At 50.3% G+C, this 24,069-nt stretch overlaps 1 protein-coding gene across 1 annotated transcript in view; it reads left to right on the plus strand.

Annotated features, from left to right (window-relative positions):
- The window catches only part of CDH22 (cadherin 22), a 134,650-nt gene that overhangs the window by 55,616 nt on the left and 54,965 nt on the right, over positions 1 to 24,069 (plus strand). Inside the window, exons 2-3 of the mRNA XM_030825605.1 lie at positions 1,269 to 1,934; positions 11,723 to 12,017. Coding sequence (XP_030681465.1) covers positions 1,668 to 1,934; positions 11,723 to 12,017 — 562 coding nt within the window. The 5' untranslated portion in view covers positions 1,269 to 1,667. The remainder of the gene's footprint in view (positions 1 to 1,268; positions 1,935 to 11,722; positions 12,018 to 24,069) is intronic.

Below are 24,069 nucleotides of genomic sequence, written 5' to 3' on the forward strand. Positions count from 1 at the left end.
CCTTTCTTCCCATCTGCTCAGATGCTGCCTCCTCCAAGAAGTAACCCTGGTTGTCTCCCGCCTACCTTCCCTTTCCAAACACCCGCACTCAGTCCCTTCCCTGAGCTCCACAGGTCTCAGGTTGTCCACACACAGACACTTTTATAGCCCTGATCATATGCCACCTAGCATTTAGGTTGTTATAAGAAGGGTTTCACCTTCCACCCCACTAAACTGTGAGCTTATTTACCTTGCCCCTGGCAACTGGCCAAACCTAGCACAAAGTTGAAGCTTGGTGAAACTGAGCTGTTGAACTGAGCTGAACTGGGCTCAGGAGAAGGAGAAGTGGGGATTTAGCCCCTCACCTCCACGCACTCCTCTCTGTGCCTGAAATTCCTCCATTAAGCAGCATCACTGTCCCCTGTAAACACCCACATTAAGCCATTATTCATCTTGTGGCTTGAGTAGGCGTTAGTCCCTCAGATCCTTTCCTGCTGAAAGCAGGATCTGATAGAGAGAGGGGAAGAGAGATGGATGGATCTGGGGATGGCAGGCTGGTCCAGGAGTGGGGAGGAAAGGTGTCTCTCGGACTCTGGGAAAGAAATGTTTTCTGGGGGAATGTGGAGGCACCAGAGGCAAGCTCAGAGGGGTTGTGACCCTGCCCGCAGTCACTGGGGGTGTCTCCAAGCCAGGCCCTCTGGGATTCAGGTGCTCTATCCCTAGAAGCTGGTGTGGGGGTAGGAGCACATCAGAGGGCCTTCCCTTGGTGCCTGTTTCAGATGGAATGACCTGTCTGTGCTGCGATGGATAGGAAGGCAGGCATATTTTGGTGGTGGGCTGGGTGCTGGACTTCTGTGCACCGAGGAGGCCTGGGTCTTGGGGGCTCTTGAAGATGCCTTCTAGAAGCACCTGGGGTGGGGGATTTCTGGGGGCTGGGCAGGGCTGGAGAGATTGTCAGCCAGGTCAGGGGCGCCGCCTACTAGGGTCCCTGCTTGTGTGGGCATGAGGGCTGAGCTGGGCAGGGGCTGTGAGAAAGGCGCAGGAGATTGGGAGAGCAGGGGCATATGATGCCAGGTGAAGGGAGAGGCTGCGGTGTGCGGGAGAGGGCGCCTACTAGACTACGGGCTCCAAGAAGAGGGGACCACTGTGAGTTGCTATGATGCCTGTCCCACCCTGCACAGTACCAGGCACACAGTAGGTGTTTAATTAGTATCTACAAGAGGAAAGAGACTCGACTTGCCCTCCCCCTACACAGAAGCCCCTCTAATGTTTTCTTGTTTCCCTTGCAGGCTCCTGATGGAAGGGGAAGACCCCTAGTCCTGGCAGGATCTGCCAGCCCCATTCTGCATCCTCTCTACGCAGGAACCATGGTGCTTCCCCGACTCTGGAGCTGTCCAGGTGCTGCCTGGTGATCCGCACGCCACGCGGCGAGGGGGGCGCGGGCAGGCACCCCGGGGGCTGTCCATGCCCCGGATGCGGCCGCGCCCCCTCCCCCTCCAGCCGGGTACCCCCGCGGCTGGGCGGCGTTCAGGGCCGCGGGCCCGTCCGGGTGCCCCGTCGGGGGCGACATCCCGGCGGCCGCGCTGAGGCCACCATGTGACACGGCGCCGCATCGTTGTGCGACCAAGCAGCGGCGCCCTGGTGCCTCCCGTCCATGCTCCTGGGCCCCGGCCCCGCGCAGGCCAAGCATGAGGCCGAGGCCCGAAGGTAGGGGGCTCCGGGCGGGAGTCGCGCTGTCCCCCGCGCTGCTGCTGCTGCTGCTGCTGCTGCTGCTGCTGCCGCCGCCGCCGACGCTGCTGGTGCGCCTGTGGGCAGCGGGCACGCCCTCGCCGTCGGCGCCCGGAGCTCGGCAGGACGGCGCGCTGGGAGCTGGCCGCGTCAAACGCGGCTGGGTGTGGAACCAGTTCTTCGTGGTGGAGGAGTACACGGGCACGGAGCCCCTGTATGTGGGCAAGGTAAACTGGGGCCCCACTCCAACTCCAGATCCCAGGACCCTGGGGACACCCACTGGTAGATACAAGAAACCCTTGTTCACCTGCCCTTTTAAATCCACGTTTCATGTGCCTCCTTTGCTCCCTGACCAAGGACTGATAAGGGGATCCACAGCCCCGCTCCCACTCCACCCCATGCCCTCCTCTCCTTCCCCTCCCTTTTGCAACTTAGAGAGAGCCCAGCAGGCAATCCCAGCCCATGCTGTAGCTAGATGCATGTGGGATTTAGGAACGACTTTGCAAATCTGATCATCTCACACACATACTGTAGCCCCTCCACTCTGCTTAAAATTCTTCAGCAGCTCCCTATGCACTTGGGGTCTAGCCCAAATTCTATCCATTGACTACAAAGATCTGGCTCCTCCTCCAGCCTCATCTCCTGCCACACTCTGAGTTTCAGCCTCACTGCCCTTCTGTTGCTCTTCTGAAAGTCAGTCAATGCCCCATGCACACTCCTGCCACTGCCCCTTTGCCTAAGTTGTTTCTCCCGCTGAACTGTTCTTTCCTGCTCCTTCCACTGATGACTTTACACTCACACTACAGCTCCAGTGCCACTTTCTCAGAGAAACCCTTCTTGCTCACACCAGGCTAGGACAGATCTGCTGTCACATCCCCCCTGAGGTCCCAGCATCTCTCCTTCATAACACTTTAATTATGCATGTGTTTGTTTGATTGTGCAATTAATGTGTGTCTTTCCTATCAGACCATGTTTGGCTCGCCGTGAAATCCCCAGTGCCTAGCACAGACATTGCTTGCAAACGGTTTATTAAGGGAATGAATGAATGAATGAATGAAACTATTTTCTCAAACTCTCTGAGTAAATGCTGGTAAATCTGGCTGAAGATCTGTGCCATAGGCGTATAAGGAGCTGAGAAGGACTTTTATTCATCCATTCAATTCCTGAGCCCCTTGTGGGGCCCATGTGTGATGCTGGGAGAAAAGGTGAGTGAGATCCAGCCTCTGCCACTTTGAGGATCCCCAGAGTGGCAGAGGCACCCTGGTGCATAAAAAGCTTCATGAGTCAGCACCAGGCACTGAGTAGGCAATCATTAAGTAGTGTATTTTGTCTGGCTTCATGGAGGAGAAAACACCTGAACTGGGTTTTGACATACGTGTAGGAGTTCATCTGGCTGGTAGGAAAGAGGACGTAATCTAATCAAAGACTTGGACATCTGGAAGTACTGGTTTGCTCAGAGCCTTGTCAGCAGTTGAGGTGTTGAAGTGGAGGGTGATTGTAGGGCATGAAAGTGGAGTGGTGCCCCAGGACAGTATCTGGCTTTTGTTAAGGCCAATTAGCTTTCCAGGAAGTCTTGGTCAGCAATGTGGGTGGGGAAAGAAAACTCCAGAGCTTCCTGTGTGCTTAAATGAGTCCGGGGACGGGGAGGCAGTTCTGAGGCTCAGAGATCAGGATCCTTGACAAGGAGAGAGGGAAAGTCTAGATGTAAACCTTTGGGTTTGCCTTGCAGGAAGCTCAGATTTTCTCTGGTCTAGACACAGTAATCCCTGGCCCAAAGCTACTTTCCCCTCCATACATGTGGCTGAATGAATGAGTGAGTGAATGAATGATTCCCACAATTAAGCTGAGCAAGGATTTGACAGACAGAGCTCAGATAGGTTCAAGGCCTTGCTCAAGATCATCCAGCAACCTAGTGGCACGGCCTAGGACTCCTGACTCTGAGACAGGTGTGGGAGATGGTGGCGCTGGTAGAATGGGGCGAGGGCTGGGGATGGAGTGATCAAGCCTGCTATATGATAGGTAGTAGCCAGTGGTGAAATAGCTAAGAATGAAGGCTTTGGAGGCAGACATACCTGAGTTTGAGGCCTGGTTCTGCCAATCCCTTCACTGTGTGACCTTGAACAAGTTACTTTACCGCCCCAACACTCGGTCTCTTCATCTGTAAAAACAGGGGCTCAGAGAGTCGGCTTCCTAAGGTTGTTGAAGATTAAAGAAGAAAGCAGAGCCCATAAAGTGTTCAGCCTGTGGCTTGTTTGTTTGTTGTTGCTGTTTTTTATTATTCCCATATAAAGTACTCAACCCTTAAACTGCAAGGTAGAAATCATCATTCCCTTTTGTAGATAAAGAAACCAAAGTAACAGAGGGCAAAGTCATAGAGTGGGCGAGTGGCATGGCCAAGAGTTGAACCTGTGTGAGTTAAAGTGTTTGTTGTTGTTGTTGGTTTTGTTTTTGTTTTTTGAGACAGAGTCTTGCTCTGTTGCCCAGGCTGGAGTGCAGTGACACGATCTCAGTTCACAGCAACCTCCGTGGCCAGGTTCAAGCGATTCTCCTGCCTCAGCTTCCCAAGTAGCTGGGATTATACCATGCCCAGCTAATTTTTGTATTTTTAGTAGAGATGAGGTTTCATCATGTTGGCCAGTCTGGCTTTGAACTCCTGACCTCAAGTGATCCACCTGCCTCGGCCTCCCAAAGTGCTGGGATTACAGACGTGAGCCACTGCACCTGGCCCCCTGAGTTGAAGTTTTTAAGCCCCCAAAAAAGAGAGAGAAGAGGTCAATCCCAGCCTGATTTTCCAGACCCCTCAGAGACTCCCAGACCTGGGAAAAGGCCTTTAGTCCAGGAAAACCCTGGAGACAGGGAAGGACTGATGCATCTGCCTAAATGTCAGGGAAGGTGGTCATCTCAGGCACTTCAGCCCTGCTGTCCGCCCAGCAGCTGGGGCTCTGCAAAAGCCTCGCCAGCCACCCACATCCTGAAAAGATGAGAAAACCGGCTGCTGACTCACGCTTTCATCTGCCCCCACCTAGCCTTTATCACCTAAACAGCGTGAGCTGACCCCACCCCCATCTCGTGGAACCACAGTCTATAAGCAGGGGAGGGCCCTGTAGCTCCCTTCATTAGAAGGAGGGGAAGCTGAGGCCCAGAGGCAGAGAAGATCGTGCCAAGGCTACACAGCAACATAGTTGCAGAACCAACCCAAGAAACCAGGTGTCCTAACACAATCTCCGTGCTCACTTCAAGAGCCTCATATTAAGCAGCTGCCAGGAGCCAAGCACTGTGCTGGGCCCAGGGCCCTTTCTGTTTCCCCCAGCAACCTCTCTCCACATTGCCACTGCTGTTGTGACTTGTCACCCTCCTCCTCTATCACCTTCACCCAGAGCCCCTGCCCTGCTCTCTTACTCTCAGGGCCACCTCCAGAAAAACACTCCATCCAGGGAGGGAGAAGAAGTTTCCATCTCTTAGCAAATATTTGCCCAATGTACACTTTCTTATGAGAAGTGGCATTGTGTGTGGTTAAAGGCCACCTGGAGCTGTACTCCGTGGGCTCAAATCCCAGCTCGGCTGCTTATGATCTTCCTGACTTTGGGCACATTACAGTTGTCCCTCAGTATCTCTCGATGGGGGATTGGTTCCAGGACCTCCCATGGATACCAAAACCCAATATAAAATAGCATAGCGTTTGCATAGAACCTATGTACATCCTCCTATATGCTTTAAATCATCTCTAGAGTATTGATAATACCTAATACAGTATAAATACTATGCAAGTATAGTATAGTTGTTATACTATATTGTTTAGAGAATGACAAGAAAAACATCTGTACATATTCAGTACAGACCCAATTTTGTTTCTGAATGTTTTCGATCCTTGGTCGGCTGCATTCACTGATGCAGAACCCACGGATACAGACAGCCGACTGTTTTCACCCTCTCTGTGCCTCAGTTTCCTTATCTGTTAAGTGAGGCTATTACTAGGACCCAGCTCAAAGGCTGGCACTGGGGAGTCAGTGAGTTAGCATTTGTCAAGAACCTAGAATACTTTCTGGGTCCTGGCACGTGCTCAGTAAGTATTCACTTTTATTATTGTTAAGTCTTACCTTGTAAGTCTCACTATTATGGATAGTTCCACCATCTTGAGTGTACCATCTAACTATGAACTCCCGCCCCAAATCCCAAAAAGTCTTTTTGGCAACCTAACATTACAGTTTCTTACCACTAAGTGGGGGGAAGGTTGTCATTAGCCCACCCCCCCCACACGCTAGGAATATGAGCTTGGGCTTTTAAAAGCCACCTGTCCCCTTTCCAACTGAGTCCCTCGTTTGTACGAGTGCTTGTGTGGGCACACATGAATGCAAACACACACTCTCATACCACGCTCTCTCACTCTTCAGGAAGAAAGGACTTCACCACGGTTTCAGTTAATTCACTGCTTCCTGGTTCCCCCCACCCCAGGGAACCGCTCGGAGCATCCGTCCTTGTCGAATTCTAAAGGTAGCTTAGCAACAGCACCATCCGCAGAGTGAACCCCGGGCGCCCGACGGTAACCTATTTTACAACCGCCTCCTCCATCACTCACCGCCAGGCTCCTGTCAGCACCCACAGGAACCGCTGGGCCCCGTGGTTGTCGCCAAGGCCCCACACAAACAACTCCTTCCGCGGCCCTGCCCCCATTGGCAACCCTGGCCCACCTCTCCCGAACCTTCTCACGACACCCACCCTCAAAGCAACCTCCCAGCATTTCCATAAAATCTGGGTACTCTGACTAATCCCTTTTCCGAACTGTAATTTCCCCGGAGGCTTCTGTCAGCTGGATGTGGATTTTGTAGGATTTTTAATTTTTTTTAAAAAAGATAGAATTATGGGGTCAGCACTTATGACCAACTCCTGTAGGCGGTGAGATCTATTTTAGATATATGGCAGGATTAAAGTGGGGAGGAGAGCAGATTTAATTAAGTTGCTAATATTTAAAGAAAATTGATGAACTCCTGGTTTACGAGTAGCACCGTCATGAACAGACCCCTCATTCCGGGGAGGCTTTCTATTTGATTTGCTTTCCGTTTAAATCCTGGACTCATTTTATTTGTGTAGCCGCACTGTCCGTTTAATTGTCTTTAATAAGGAAAACGTACCTCTGCTCGCGTTTAATTTTGATTTAATTAGGAGGAAGTAATTAATGGCTTCATAAATCCCATTTTTCAGCCCCCTGGGATGAGAAACCGTCAGTCTCGTGTTTTTTGTGTTGTTTATGATCAAGGGATGGGGCTTCAGGGGGATTCTTCCTCCAGGGCTGGCCACACTTGATGTGGTAGAAAGAACTCTGAATGTGGTGTCAGGCTTTGGGGCCGTCTCTCATTACCTGTGTGACTTTAGGTGGGGTTTAGACTCTCTCTGGGCCTCAGTTTGCCCATCTACACCACGGGGAGAGAGTAAGCTCTGATGCACAAGATGAGACATCAATGAGATAGCAGTAAAAGGTCTAGAACTGTGCCTGGAGTGTTTTAGGTTCCCAGCGACTGTCCATCCATACCTGGGATTTAAGAGTGGCTGAATCCTCCAGAAATCCCAGAAGACAACTGGGGGAGTCTGATGACTGTTATATATTTTATTATTCATTTATTCAATATGTTTGGTGCTGTCCCCGTGCTGGGTGCTGGGGAGATGGAATAAACAGCCAGGTGCTTGGCCCTCAAGGAGCTTGCAAGCTCACACTCACATTCACTCACACACACACACACACACACACACGCATTCCACTTTCCCACACCCTGTATTTTCTCTGCAGGCCTTGTCAGGGTACCTAGTGTGTGCCAGGCACAGAGAATTCTGACAGAGACAAACCTTAGTCCATACCTTGAGGCCCATGACAGCTGGGGACACAGATGTGCAACACTAGAAGTTACAAGAGGGTGTGGAGTAGAGGGGCATGTGTACGGGGCAGGAATGGAGCAGGTGAGGTCTCTTCAACCAAATGAGAGGGCATCTGAGAGGGCTGCCTGGAGGAGGAAACAAGCTGAGTTTGAAAGACAAGAAGGCATTGATTGGATCATGGCCCCTGGATCTCCAGTGGGTTAGGATTTGAGTCTGTGTGGTTCTTGTATCAGGAGATAGGGGATGAATTAGCTGACCCTTCAACCCCTCCTGAGACCAGGACAGGAAAAGGAGAGGGAACTAATTTACATTGAGCACCTATTAAGTGCAAGGAGCTTCCATATATTATCTTACGAATCTTCAGAATATGTATGGTGAAGCAATATCAGTCCCATTTACAGATGAGAAAACTGAGGCTCAGAGAAGGGTAGCCACTGGCCCAGGGTCGTGCACAGGATGCTGGCAAAGCTGAAGCTGGTACAGAGCTGCTTCTGACTCCAAAGCACATAATCTTTCCTGATTTGTGGTTTGAGGTTCTTTCCCAAATGGTAAAATGGAGGCTTAGAGAGAAGAGGCCACCGATGACTGTGGCCTGCCAGGCACAGGGCAAAAGACTGGTGTCAAGGCCGCTGCCCCAGCTGTGCAACCCAGTGGCCACCCGGTAGCCCACTCCTTCCCCTTTTCTCCCTCACCCTCTGCTATAGGCATTGTAAGCAGACTAGCCAGATTCCCAGAGACTGCAGAGAAACCAAACTGGGCTTTGGAGTCAAACAGACCAGGGGCCATCTCAGTCTCTTCACCTGGAAAATAGGGATATGTTTACAAACCCCGCGAAGTCAAGTTCAATTTCTGCAGATGGCCTGCAACACATGTCTGACACATAGGTAGGTTCTCAATAAATGAGAGCACCATCTTCCAGCCTCCACTTGCAGCTGAGAGTCCTGAGAAATATCTTCTTAGGGCAGTGCCAGAGGCACTCCCTCTTCACTCTGGAGCCAGGACCCAGGCAGGCAGGGCAGGCAGCCCCAGCTGGGCCTGAATTCGTAACTCCCAGATCTTAGCTGCCTCCCAGGCCAATTGCCTCTGTCTGACTCTGCAGTCCCCAGAGAGCAGCCAGTAGGCCCCAGCATGAGCTCTGTGTCATATTCCACAGACGATGACATCACCACTAGGTTCTACTCCCTCCTCTCCATTCCTCACTCATAAGTGAGCCCTGCCTGGGGTCTGAGTAAAAATGTCAAGGGCTGCAGGGACATCATGGGGACCCAGGAGATGGAAAGGGAAGGAAACAACCATTAACAGAGTCAATGTAAATATGCTCACATCTAATCCTCCCCACACCTGTGCCAAGTAGGGCTTGGTCTGATTTCTCAGGTGGAAACACAGGGGCTCAGAGAGGTAAAATTGACAAACCCATGGTCCCAACATTAGTCAGTGGTAGAGTCAGGAGCGTGCTTCCCACACTTAGCCATGTGACACAGCACACGACTTCCCCTCTCTGTGCCTCAGTTTTCTAACCTGAGAAATGGGAATGATAATGTTTCACAGGGCAATGATGAAGACTAGTAAGATTATAGCTGTTTAGCATCTCTTTGAATGGCGTCTATTCTACCACACTGCTCTGAAGTGTTTGCTGATGAAATAAGCAGACAACAGATCAGACTAGGAAGCGGGTAGAGGCCCCCAAAAGGGAGCAGAATCACCCCCTCTCATCCCATCTCCCCTGGGGCAATGGTTGAAAAAATGTATAAACAGCAAACAGGAGAGACAGGTCTCCTCATCCTCAGCACTGCCAATGATTCAGGGCCGATGTCCTGAAATAATTTTATTGGGGGCATTAAACTGAGTTATGAGGTTTTTACAATCCAGCCACTTATGAGAAATCTATTAACAGTGACTGGACAGGAAGAAGGCTTCTTAGTGGAGCCCAGGACGGGCATTAATTGGGGCAATCTATAACAGGACGGGGACCCGGAAAGGTTCCACCAGACGCCTCCATTTAGTCCCCGCAATTTCTGCTGAGAATCAGCAGACTCGCCAAAAAGAGAGAGATGCCCATTAATCGGCTAATGAAATATGAAAATGTTTATGGGCCATTCAATCTTCCAAATGGCACTTCTATAATCCACCTTTCAGACACAAAGTTCTACCAGCAGAATTTATACCCCGGCTCCTCCTGCGTGGCAGGGGATGGGCTTTCGTCCCCCTTCGTGATGACTTCATGGGCACCTGTTCTCCTGCTGAGTGGGCTGGGGTCCCCAGCAGCCCAGCCTGAAAGGAACTTTTGAGAATCTGTTGTCCACACTCCATATCCATGGAAGCTTAGAGAGGAGCAGGGACCTGCCCAAAGCCATTAGCTTCATCGCAATGGATTTTCCTCTGCTCGAAGCTGCCTGGGAGATTTGGGCATTGGAAGATAAGGACTTAGGTGTTTCTGATTGCAAGAAAACAGATTTCTTGCTGGTTCTTCACCCACGGGATCTCAGGGCAGTGAAAACAGCCTGGAATCTGGAGACTAATAGTGCCTAGATTAAATCCTGTTTATATATAGCTAACATTTAGTAATAATATAATAATAACGATAGCTACCATTTATTGGGCACTTATTATGTCTCAGACAGGGCTTATTTCCAGCTAGTACAAACTGGTATAGTTGTACTGGTTGTTAAAATCATGAAAAACCTCCATACTTGCAGTAAATAGTCCCTCTCCTCTCCCTCGCCCCAACTCTCTCAGCCCCCTGGGCCTCTCTGTGATCCAGCAACCAAAGGGTTCCTGCCTGGCCCAGCAGGGATCCTGCTGCAGTACCACTGCCTGGGCAGTGTCCCCACCATGCTGGCTGCTAAAAATTGTAAATGTCACTTGGTGACACCTGCTAAGGGCCTTGTGTGGATTCTCAACTCAGCAAACCCCTCAGTACCTCTGGGAGGAAAATGCTAATATGATTCCCATGTTACAGATGAAGCAACTGAGGGCCAGAGAGGCAAAGTGATGGGTGAGGACACACAGGGAGGCGATGTCAGAGCCAAGGCTGGGCCAGGCTGCACTGTCTCTGCCTTCCCCTGGGCTCCTCTCCGGAGGCTTTAGATGGAGCAGGAAAGCCCAGTGTGGAGTCAGACCAGCTCTTCCAGTGGCCTGACCTTGAAGAACCCATCCCACCTCTCCAATCTTCGTCAGGAAGTGGGAAAAAAAATCTGTAAAATAAAGATAGCAAAACCTACTCTAGCAGGTTTTTAAAAAAAGCATCTTGAACTAGAAAAATACATAAATTGCTTAGCCAGTGCCTAGCACATAGAAGGTGCTCTTTCAATTAACATCCCTTCCTCCTGTCTCCCTTCACTCCCTGTCACGTGCCATGTCTTGAACCTGGTTCTCCATATACCAAGATGAGGAAGATGCCACCCCAATCTCCTGGGGTGCAGAGTCTAGGGAGCAGTGGACCTGTAATTCACAGTGAGGTCATGGACCAGCAGCCTGGAAGTTTGTTAGAAATGCAAAGTCTGAGGCCTGGCCCCAGACCTACTGAGTCAGAATCTGCATTTTAACAAGATCCCGAGGTGAACTGCATGCATACTAGAGTTTGAGAAGTGCTGGCTACAGCCATCCTACAAGGCTGAACATGATCATGATGGCTTGATGTACTGAGAGATCCTGGGGGCAGGGGGAGACTGAGGATCCAGAAAAGCTTTCTGAAAGAGGTGTCATTTTTGTTGCACTTTGCAGGGTGAGTAGAGTTTCCACGGGCAAAGAAACAAGGACAGGGCCCAAGGCAGAAGCCTCAGAGCTGTGCGTGCTAAAGGGGAGAGAGGTGTGGAGGTGGTGCTGGACTTCTTTGTGAAGGCAGTGGGAAGCCACTGGAGGTTTGTAAGCAGGGAGGCCGTGTTCAGATCTGCCTCTGAGGCCAATAGCTCTGAATGCAGAGGGGAAAGCAGAGTCCAGGGGCAGGGAGGGCCCCAGCGGGCTGAGGAAACACTCCAGGCAAGGGATGGAAGTGAGCATGGCTGCTGGGCCTCAGTGTCCTCACTAAAGAAGTGTATGTGTTGGAGAAGAGATGGGCTTAGGAATAGGCAGCCAATGGCATGAGACAGTGAGGCCAAGAGGAGCTTCCTCCTCAGCCTCCACCTTGCCTTCCTCTCTGCCTCCCCAGATCCACTCCGACTCAGACGAGGGTGACGGGGCCATCAAGTACACCATCTCAGGCGAGGGTGCTGGGACCATCTTCCTGATCGACGAGCTGACAGGCGACATTCATGCCATGGAGCGCCTGGACCGCGAGCAGAAAACCTTCTACACGCTGCGGGCCCAGGCTCGGGATCGTGCCACCAACCGCCTACTGGAGCCCGAGTCGGAGTTCATCATCAAGGTGCAGGACATCAACGACAGTGAGCCCCGCTTCCTGCACGGCCCCTATATTGGCAGCGTGGCCGAGCTGTCACCCACAGGTGGGCTGCGGGCCCTGGGGGTGGGGGATGGGATCAAGGTGATCCCCAAGTGGAGCCTGCTGGCAAGGGGAGTAGCTGATCCTCTGGGGAGGGACAGAAAAGACAGAGCCTACTGACCCCGGGTACAGGGTACAGATGTGAGCTCAGGTGCCCCCTGAGGTCAAGCATAGTCCTGGACAAAACCACACACATGACCTCAGCCACATCCGTGGACACAGCCCCCCATGAACGTGGACCTGCATGTGGACACAGTGATGCCCTTGGACATGCCCATACAGCCACACCCAGTCACATATGTAGACACAGCCGCAGATCTGGACATGCCACATGCACAAGCCCAGCCCCTCATACAACTCACCACTACACTGGTACACAACCCCATTCATAGATCCAGTCCCCCACACAGGCACAGCTGCACAGAGTCACACGCACAGGCACAGCTGCACAGAGTCACACGCACAGGCACAGCTGGACAGAGTCACACGCACAGGCACAGCTGGACGCCTTGACAGAGCCCTTCACAAAAGTTCAACTGCACATAGACATAGCACAGCTCTTGGCAACAACCTCAACACAGACAGTCCTATCTTGAGGCACACCCACCACTAGGAACAGCTAGATTGGGACACAGCTGAAACAGGGCCCAACCACACACTCAGACCCACGACTGCACACCCTGACCTAGCCACGCACAACCCCAGGCAGGAAACGGGCCCTTCTGCAGATAGCGCTTCTGCACAGACTCAGCCATGTACAGAGACAGAGGCAAAAGCCACAAGCAGACATGAGCATCCTGGGGTCCAGCTCCCCTGGTGTGCAGCCGCAGACAGGCACGGGCACAGGCAGATGAATGAGACAGGCAGCTCTGTCTACAGCCCAGAGGAAGCCACAGCTCACCAAGATCCAGCCAGCTAGGGACAGAGCCTCACACAGAGATGGCTAAGCCCCCAGACACAGATTCAGTTGCACTTACCTGGGTATGACTGCACACACCCAGGAGCACTGCACACATGATTATGCCCATAGAAAGTGAAGTGCACACACACAGAAATATACATCTCTGTGTAGACATCAGACACAACCATACTCAGAAAGTGCCATGCACACAGCAGCAGGACACTGAGGCTAAAGCTGCACGACTCTGCCTTCTCCCACCATGAAACCCCCAGACCGTATCTGACCATCAAGGCCCCACTTAGCTCAGGGGCTCTGGTAGAAACTGGACTCATGGGGTGAGGGGCACAAGCCAGTAGCCGCCATCTCCTTCCTACCATGTTACTCGAAGTTACCTGCAAGCCAGGCTAGACAAGAAGCAGCTGCCTTAGGTCCTAAGCCACACTCCATTGCTGACTCGCTGTGGCCAAAGGTTGGATGCTGTGCCTCTCTGGACCTTCCAGCTCTATGGCTGCATGTCAGAGGCCAGGAGTACTTGAGCTCCTGGGAGAGGAAGCCCAGCTTCCCCAAGTTGGGCCAAATCTGGCAGCTTGCTGGGATGAGCAAGCAGCCAGTAGGGGAAGAGGAGGAGGCGAACCAGAGAGAATGGTGGGCAAGGGATGAGGGGGAAATAGGGAACAGTGGGGCTGTGGATGTGAGTGCAGACTGGTGTACACACACAGGCATGCATGCATGCCTGATGTACATGTGTGTTCCACATATATATGCAGATGTGCACACACACACACCTAGCCAAGAAGCACTTTAAGGCCTGTGTGTGCATGTGACATGCTGTGTCTATATGAGTATATTCATTCATTCAACAAATATTTATTGAGTACCTACTACATGCTATGCCCTGGGAACATGGCAGTGAAAAGGCAGAAGATTCCCTACTATCATGGAAGGCCCATTCTTCCTAAGGAAGACAGACAATAAGCAAGTGAACAACTAGATCATTGGTCCAGTAAGGCTTCTCTGAAGACCTGGAGGAAGTGAGAGCATGGGCCCTGGGGAAGAGCACTCCAGGCAGAGGGAATGGCACATGCAAAGGCCCTGGGGTTGAATTCTGCCAGGAAGAAACAAGGTGACCAGATCATGCAGCCATGTAGACCATAGCCAGGGCGTTGCCTTTTATGCTGAACAAGCTGAGAAGTCAATGGAAGGTCTTGCTCAGAAAAATGACATGATCAGGACCCCATGGCTCTTTCATGAAGAATAGATGGGCAGAAAAGAGGGCAAGAGCAGAAGCAGGTGGCCTGTGAACAGGAAGTGATGGTGGCTTGGAACAAGATGGTACCAGTGGAGGTGTTGAAAAGAGGTCGCCTTTTGGATATATCCTGAAAGTAGAGCTGAAAGCACTTGCTAATGGATTGGATGTGGAGTGTGAAAGAAAGAAAACTCAAGGATGACTCTTAGGATTGTAACCTGAGCAATTAAATAGATGGATTTCCATTTACTGAGATTGAAGGAACAGATTTGGGGGATGAGAGGAAATTAGGAGTTTGGTGTGAAGTTTGTTAAGTTAGAAAAACGTATTAGGCTGCTGAGTGGAGATCTTGAACGAGACAGTTGAATATCCAGGTTCAGAGGAGGTCTGGGCTGGAGAGATAAATTTGGATATTATCAATGGCAAAGACATATGGAATTTCAGAGGCTGGCAAGAACTTAGCATATAATTTTGCTAATGGGGAAACTGGGGCTCAGAGAGACAGTGACATGTCCAAGGTCACACAGCAAGTCCCTGACTTTCTAGGTCTGGCAGCCCCCACCTACTGACTTAAACTCACAGCCCTGTCCCCCTTCACTTAAAACTGACCTGCACATTTCTGCATTAAAAAGTCCAGAAAGGTGGGGAGAGCTGATGCTAGAGAAGGAAGCAGGAGCCCCATCTGAAGGACTAGAGGAAAGCAGGTAGCCTGGGAAAGGCCTAACTGAGGGAGTGACGTGGGAAGACTTGCATTTTGGAAAATTCCCACTGCTGCACTGTGGAGAAGGGCTGAGGATGGGGAGGTGCTGGGGGAAGAGCAGCCTCATCTCCACCATGGTGGCTCCTCCATGACCACTTCACTCTCACTGCGACTCTGAGAGGTGGCAGGACTAATGGCAGCATCCCCATTGAACAGATGGGAACACTGAGGCTTAGAGAGAAGAAAGCACCTACAGTCACATAGCAAGTCAGTGACAGAGCAAGTTGCTGGGCGTGGCTCCCAGGTTGTTGGAATGGCAAGGGTCCTTGTTTCACAGGTGGGGAAACTGAGACCAAGAGAAGGGCAAGGACTCATCCAAGGTCATGCAGAGAGTAGGAGGCAGAGGCAGCCCCCAGTTTATGAGCACTGGCCTATGGAGACCCAGCTCTGTCTTGACTACCTCTCCCAGCCCACTGACTCTCACAGTCCACTCAGGAAAAATGTCGGGAGGTGGGGGAACTCAATTTGGACCAGCTGGGAACCCAGGAGAGGGAAGGGAGAAGCAGAAATTAAATTAGTTTATTTCATTTGAGCAACTATTTGAAGGGGAAGCAAATCTGACATCAGGGTGCTTGCAGAGACTCCAGGCAGCTTTGAAAATCAGTCACAATTACTGAGCCTCCTGATCCAGCTGCGGAGGGCGGGGCCGACAAGCAGCACCAGGGTCTGGGCAGCTTCGGAGATCAGAGGGAGCAGGGACGCAGCTTGGGACATGAAAGGCAGCAGCGCTTGCAAATTAAACCACTCACAGCTTAAAAGGGAAGGGAAGTGTGCCGGGGGGCCTCCAATGAGCCACGCTTCTGAGCAGGGGCACACCAGTCATGTTAAGCCTGATGCAGCCAAATGGGTCCTGAGTTGACAGTCAGGACGCCTAGTTCCCTGCATGACCTTGATCGACTTCCTGCCCCCTCTGGACCCCAAGTTCCCTTCTGAGCATTGAGAGGATTCATTCAAGCATCAGATGTTTATTGAGTGCCTGCTATGTGCCAGGCACTGTTCCAGGCATTGGGGGTTCTTAGGAAACCTACATACTATAGCAGGGAGAGTCAGGACAGAGATAAGCAAATGTATAATATGCAAATTAATAATTAAAAATATAAAATAGGCCAGGTGCAGTGGCCCACGCCTGTAGTCCTCGCACTTTGGGAGGCCAAGGCAGGCGAATTGCCTGAGCTCAGGAGTTCGAGACCAGCTGGGCAACATGGTGAAACCCCATCTCTACTAAAATACAAAAAAAATTAGCCAGGTATGGTGGCATACACCTGTAGTCCTAGCTACTCGGGAGGCTGAGGCAGATGAATTGCTTGAACTGGGGAGGCAGATATTGCCATGAGCAGAGATCATGCCACTGCACTCCAGCCTGAGTGACAATGCAAGACTCTCTCTCTATATATATACATATATAAAAATATATATATACATATATATAATCTATATATACATATATATAGATACATATATAGATATATATATTAATATATATAAAATGAATATTAATATGCCTGATGGTGTGAGTGCTATGCAGAATAAAGGAGTTAGGAGCAATTTGCGGGGAGTGTTATTTTAGATAGAGGGGGTCAGGGAAGGCCTGTCTTTCTGGAGGAGGACATCTGAATAAAGATCTGAAGGAAGGGAACAAGGAGCTCTGTGAAACAGTGGTTTTCAAACTTTTTTGTGCATCCACATTACCTGGAGGGCTTGTTAAAACACAAATTGCTGCCCTTGTCCCCCCAGCGTTTCTGGCTCAGGAGGTCTGGGCTGTTAGAAATGTCTGCATTTCTAACAAACTCCTCAATGCTGCTGGCATGGAGACCATACCTGGACAACCACTAAGCTACAAGAAGAATGTTCTGGGCAGAGAGAACAGCAAATGCAAGGGTCCTGAGGCATAGCATGTTTGTCATGTTTGAGGAATAGCAGGGAGGTCTGTGGCTGAAGAGAAGTGAGTGAGTGGGAGAATATCTGGAGTCTGAATACCTCAGACAATGGATCACACAGGGCTTGGTAGCCATTGAAAGGTTTTTGGTTGTACTCTGAGTGAGATGGAGAGCAGAGGTGTAATCTAATCCAGCTTATATTTTAAAAGAATGACTTGTTAGCCGCCATGTTGAAAATAGACTGTAGGAGGCAAGGTTGGGAGTAGGGAGGCCAAGGAGGAAGCAATTGTAATAGTGCAGCAAGAGGTGATGGTGACTTGGACCAGTGTGGATGGTGAGACAAGATGGAATTCTGGATGTACATTGAAGGTAGAGCCAACAGGGTTTGTGAGGGATTGGATGTGGGGAGTAAGAGGCAGAGGAGACAAGGATGATGCTGAAGGTTTGGGCCTGAGCAAGTGAACGGATGGAGCTACTGTGGCTGAGATGGGGACTGCTCCAGGAAGAGCAAGTTTGCAGAACAAATTAAGAATTAATTCTTGGGCAAGTTAAGATTGAGGTGTCTACTGAACATCCAAGTTCATATATCAAGGGGACAGTTGGATCTATGAGTCTGGACATCAGGAGAGAGATGAGGCTAAAGATACAACTTTGGAAGTCAGCAGCAGAGAGAGGGAATTTACAGCTTGATGCTGAATACGTCAACAGGGAGTAAGTTTTGATAGAGAAGAATTGGACTAGACATTCTTTCAATGTCAGGGAGCCACACCCCTTCCCTAGGCTGTCACAACCTGACCATGGGATGGCAAGAGGATTTCACAGGTCTCCCACACCCAGCTCAACTCCTCCTACTTATTCATGCCAAACTTGTGCAAGACACTATGCCTGGCACTACTGAAGATACCAAAGACAGAAATGAGAAATTCAATCCAATGTGCATTTATTAACCACTACTTTATTCTGGGCACTGCAGGGGATGTAAAGATAAGTAATTGAATTAAATCCACAAATGTTTCTTAGCACCCCTTATATACAAGGCCTCCAATGTACTTGGCTCTGTAGGGCTTGCAAAGATGAGTCACCCAACTTAGCAAACATTTATTAGCACCTACTTTATATATAACCCCACAGAGGACAGAGAAGTAGTTGCTTTTAATTCAATAAACACATATTAGGCCTACTATGTACATAGCACTTTGCTGGGTATGTAGAGATCCCAGATGAGCAAGACACCACCCCTGACCTCAAAGTGGTAGCAAATCAGTTTTGTCTCTTGTGCTAACTCAGATCAATTGGTAGTGACTGTCGGGCTGTATTGAGAAGGAGTCTAAGATCTCATTCAGCCTTGGCAGAAAAAATGCCATGATGGATTAGTGATGTCTGCCATGGGCAAAGGAAGGAGAATGTCATAGCTCACGTGCCATAGAATTGACATTGCCAGACCATGGGATTGAGGCTCAACAGAATGTGGAAATGGGCACTTTTCCACGTATTTCAATTCCTCTGTGAGCAGCATCCTTAATAGGTGGGAAAAGACTGTCTTGGTAGTACAGCCTGCACTTCTTGGGATAGTCACTAAATAATAGCTATCAGCAAGCACTGCTTTCACAGAGCTATTTCGCTTTATTCTCACAATCCTGGGGAATAAGCAGGATCAGTATTAGTGTCTTCATGTTACTGATGAAGAAATAAATGCAAAATGATTTTTCTGAGGTTCCACAGTAAGAGCTAAAGCCAGAACTAGACCCAGAAGCGGAAACCAGAACCTGAGTTCCTTGGCTCGGCATCCATAGCTTTCTTTGAGGAAAGAGTCACAACCATTTCTTGCACAAAACTTCTCAGCTTGAAAATCACTTTCACATCCCTAATCTCATTTCAGCCTCCTGGGGACTCTCTTGGGTTAAGTACTGACATCCCCATTTTACAGCTGTGGAAACTGAGGCTCAAGAGGGGAAGGAAAGTAAAACTGGGAGAGCACACTATCTGATTCTTAAATTCAGTGCTTGGGGGAACAGAGAGGAAAGGAGGAAGGCAGGAAGGAGTGTGTTCCCCAAGGATATCATTTGGAGAGGGCAGCAGCAGGCTGGGAGCCTCCGATTGTCCCGTCTGTAGCTGGAGAGAGTGTAGCTCAGCAGCCCGCAGGCCCAAGCCAGGAATCAATCGCTGGTCTCTGCAGAGACAACTTCTAAAGATGTTTTTAATTAAAGTCCAGGAAGATCTATACATGCAATATCTCCTTGCCTAGCAACGGCACTGGCTCTTACCACCCATGCTGGGGGGAACGGGACAGGAGGCTTCTGGTGGGGAGAAGCAGCAGACAGGAGCCGAGGCCCTGGCCCTCAGGAGTTGGCCCCATGGCCCGGGTAATCTGGACGGGGAGGAATATATCCCTGTCTCTTTTTGTCTTTTCCATCAACAAATCATTCAACAAATATGAGCACTCTCTGTATGCCAGGCCCTGTGGCCACATGGCATTAGGGTGCAAAGATGATAAAGCTACCATCCTGCCCTCGAGGGTCTAGCACATAGTAGGTGCTCTGTAGATGTTGAGAGAATGAATGGAATTGAATCATAAGCAAAAATGTTTGCTTTCTGCCATGAGTAGAAGGATGCTATCACAGATACTTCAAATGTTGCAGTCCGAAACAAACAAAGTCACTAGACTGCATAACAGAGGGCCTGGTAAATGTTGAGAGGACAGAGGAGCTTGTGGGTCTATTTGGGATATAAGAGAGTGCTCTCTCTCAGGAGGACATAGCAGATCCACACACACACAGTCAGGGGTTGCCTGGATGGGCAAGTCCATGGCCAGGATCCGAAAGGAAAGAAAAGGTGAGGAGGGGAGGGTGTTTCAGGTTCCCTGGAGACTCTGGAGGAAGGTGCAATGCAGGAGGCCCCTCACCCCACCAGGCCAAACTTCACCTTCCTCTCCTAGTTCCTCCTCCTGCTCTGCCCCCTCTTCCTGCTCCATGTGTACCTCTGTCTCTGTTCTATTTGCTCTGTCTCTGTTTCTAGATTCCTCTGGTTTCCTACTTAACCTCTCTGTTTCTACTGCTTTCTCTCTGTCTCTGCCCCACGAAATTCTGTCCCTCTGACCCTTCTTTCTCTCTCTTACCCGCTTTCTTGACCCCTCTCTCTGTGCCGCCTTCTCTGTCACTTGTCTCTGGACCTGCCTCCTCCCATGCAGCCACTTTCCTGCATCTCCTGTGTGCCATTCATCTGCATTAGGCTGCCCTGGCTGGGAGGCTGGAAGCAGGGTCGAGGCCAGCCCAGCCAGCTGGCATTCTAAGTGATGATCGAAGAGGGAGTTGGGAGGAGGGCAGCAGGGGTGGATGTTGAGAGGGGGCTTTTTTCCTATGTAATCTGAGCGTTCCCAGAGACTCGACAAGTGGTTTTTAATTTTTAATAGAAAGCATTCTGCACAGTGCTGGCAGCAGCAGGGGTGGGACTCATTTTTTATAAATGTTTGAGAAGCTAAATGTGAGCCTAGGGTTTCCCCAGACCCAGTGGGGTGGCAAAAGGAGGTAGGGAAGAGGCAGGATGATAATAATTACAAACGTCTTCATAATAATGACACGTGGTCACCTCGGCTGAGAACTCTGTTCTTTTCCAAAGTGCTTCATCTCTTTCTCTCATTAAGGGGTCTGCTATACCCAGGGAGGCAGGAATGATAAAGTGTTACCTCCATTTTACAGAAGGGGAACTGAGGCCCAATCAGATTGGGAAGTTTTTCCACAGCCACACAGAGCCAAGGACAGGGCTGGAATGAGAATTTATGTCTGTAATCCCTGAGCTCCACTCCATGCAGCACCACCCACTCCCAGAGCCAGCTGGGGAGCTCCTCCTGGGGGGTCTGGAACTTGAGTCTGGAGCCTCAACTGAACCTCACAGATAGCAAGGATTAAGGGATAAGAAAAGAAAGAATTCTGGCCTGGGATCCAGGACACACATTCCAATTCTTGTTCCACAACAAACCAAGTCAGAACAACCCAGAGATGAGGAGTAGGCAAGCCCCCTCCCTCCTGATGCTGGTGTCCAGGGGTCTCCTACTCAGGGAGGCACAGCCCCAGGTGCCTCCTGATGATACGGAGAGAAGGGGAAGGAATGAGCTTCTGTTAGGCACCCACGATACACTGGGTCCTTAAATCCATCATCTCTAATCCTCATAGCAGCTCAGAGGCTCAGAATGGGCACCCCTTAATGTTACAGGTGAGGAAATGGATCAGAAAGGGTAAAAGATCTGACTGAGGGTGCAGAGTGAGGAAGTGGTAGGATCTGAAACCAGGACTCTGTGATGCCAAAGCCCACCCAGTCTCCATGGAGATGTGAGGGGCATCTCCTCTGAAGAGTGTCCGACTTCTCATGCTGACTTCAGCTGGGAAGAGCTCTAATGACTTGGTGGCAACATCATCTTACCTGCTTCCTTCCGGGTGTCAGTCTCAGAACAGGCTCAATTAGTGCAGGAGGGCAGCATGCTGGCTAGGCAGACCTGAGTTTGAATCTTTCCCTACTGCTTACTAACGATGTGTCCCTGGGGAAGTCATTGAGCCCCTCTGTGACTCAATTTCCTCATCAGTTCAGTGAGGGATTGGATCTAGGGCATCAGTTTTTAGACCGAGAGGCACTTTAGATGCACTCTGGAGATTGTGAAAATACCTTTGCCTGGGCTCCTCCCCAAGAGTCCTATTTAATTGGTCAGGGATGGGGCTCTGCATCATTTAAAGCTCCCAAGAGATTCTGACGTGCTGCCAAGTTGAGAAGCTCTGATTTCTGTGCTCTTCAAGGACCAGCCTTTCCATATCTAACATTCCACATGGATCCATGGGCCCTGAGATCCTGTTTAGCCAAGAATCAATTGGGCAACCCTTCCCATTCCAGCCTGGACCTAGGCCCTTAACCGCCACTTAGCAGAAGGGCTGGACGGCAGCACCACGGACAGCAGCCCACTCCTGTCAACCAGTCCCAGCTCTACTTCTGGAAGTCTGGGCTCGAACCAGCTGTAGGGGAGGGAGAATCTAAACCCAGCTCCTGTCCTTCCCCTCCTCTGCCCCCCTGCTCCTGTGTCTGAGTCCTCCCTCTCTCTGTCTCACCTATCTACTTCTACTCCAAGCAGCCCCTCCTCCTACCTCTAAGGCAGGATATATGTGGGCTTTGACATCAGGTCCACGTGGGTTTGAAACCTGCCTCTCTTCTGCACCAGGTGAACTTGTCAAGGTACTGTCCTTGGTGCTGAGCATAGAAATCTGAGTTCTCACAGTGATCCATGAGTTTGGTAGTATTCTTACCCATCTCACTAATGAGGAAATGGAAGCACTAAGAGGTTCATTACTTAGCTTCACTCAGCCTCCATTTCCTCCTCTTTAAAGTGAAAATATTAAAAGCTTATCTGAAGGCCCTGTTTTGTAAATTCTATCATATACAAAAAGGGCTTATAGTATCTAGTACAAAGTTGTTATTTAATAAATGGAAGCTATCTTTATCAGTTATTGAATAATGATACATAATTCATAATGGATTTCATTATTAATTCATGTTTGCACCCTTCACTGTGCATAGCAGTCTCCTCAGCTGTGAAATGGGAACGGTGCAGGGGTGTGCTGGAGTCAGCTCATACCAGCTCACGAGAGCCACACGTTGATTTTCAGGAGTTTTGTAGGCCAGTTGATATCATGTTGGTAGCTTGAAACTGGGCCATGGTGAGAATATTTACACCATGGAAATCAGCAAACATTACAAAGCAGGGCACTCCTCCCGACCCCTCCACCCCTCAGAGCTGACTCACCAACAAACCACTGCATCTATATCACAGAGTTGGTGTGAAGTCTGCAGGAGAGAATGGACATGATGAGGCACTGTGAAATATAAACTGCTGAATCTGTGGGACCACCCCGAGGTGGTCCCACAGTAGCTACAAGCCTGGCACCCTTTTGTTGGCCAATTCTGGGGAGCTGCTGACTTCTGAAGAAGTTGGGAGGGGGTGTGTGGCCCAAGAAAGCCATTCCTCTGGGGCCTGGCAAACCAGTGGTGAATCACTGACCCTTTACCATTCCCACGTGTCGGCACTAACTGTAATGGCTGCAATAAAGAATCCTGGATTGGGGAAATGATTCCATCATCCCCTCGGGAGTCCCTGGGATGCGGCCAGGGAGAAAGAGAGCTCAGCCATGTCTCTGGGGAGTCACTCAGCCCTGCATTGTGCTTTGCCCAGGGAGTGGGAGGGACATGCCAGGGGAGTGACAGGGAGACCCTCTCTCATAACAATTACAACAGCCACTAGTTATTGTGCACCCACCATGAGCCTGATGCTTTATGTATCTTCTCCCATTTCAGCACCTCTGTGAGGAAGGCATAATTGTGCCATTGTATACTGGCGTGCTGTGCCTCTTGAGATAACAACAACAACCTGCACTTATTGGGTTCTTGGCATGGTCCAGGCACTGTCTTCGGTGCTGGACGTGGAAATTGAATTCTCAAAACGATCTCAGGAGATTTGTAATACTACCACCCTCGTTTCACAAAATGGGGAAGTTGAAGCACAAAGGAGTTCATGACAGATCCAAGGTCAAACTTCTAATAAGTGGCAGTGCCATCACTGGTTGTGACTCAGTACACCAGACCACCGTCCCCAAAGTCACTGTACTTGTGCTGACACTGCTTCCCAGAAGGGACTTGGCATCCCAGAGTCCTAGGTTCAAATCCCACCACTTCCTCACTCTGTGCCCTCAGTGAAATCTTTTCCCCTGTCTGACTTGATTCCTTACCTGTAATATTAGGTGGGGGGGCCCACTCTGCATCTTCGAGATGCTATGAGGATTAGAGATGATGGATTTAAGTGGCTGGTGAAGCCAGTGTGTCATGAGTCTCAATAGGACACAATTCCAGTCCAGCAAGAGGCACCTGGGGCTGTGTCCTCCCTTAGTAGGAGACCCCTGGGCACCAGGATCTGGAGGGAAGGGGCTTGCCCATCCCTCTTTCTCAGCTTCTCTGGGCAACTCTGACATGGTTGACATGGAGCTGGAGTGGCCAAAGAGAGAGGCGCATTGCAGAGACATTTTAGGAGACCGTGGCTGGGAGGGGGAACCTGGAGAGGGAAATGAGAAATGCAAAAGAGTGAAAAATAAATACATGTGTCTGGAATGATCGAGGGCCCCAGGCTGGAGGCGGGAGAGGCGGGCAGCGGGCTGGGCTTAGCAGAATTGCTGCAGTAGCACTTCCAGATTCTCACTCATTAGCCAGGCAGTGATCTGGCCTCACCTCCCAGCATGCAGCCCT

The sequence above is a fragment of the Nomascus leucogenys genome, chromosome 13 (assembly GCF_006542625.1).
Source record: "Nomascus leucogenys isolate Asia chromosome 13, Asia_NLE_v1, whole genome shotgun sequence".
In the NCBI taxonomy this organism is placed as follows: Eukaryota; Metazoa; Chordata; class Mammalia; order Primates; family Hylobatidae; genus Nomascus; species Nomascus leucogenys.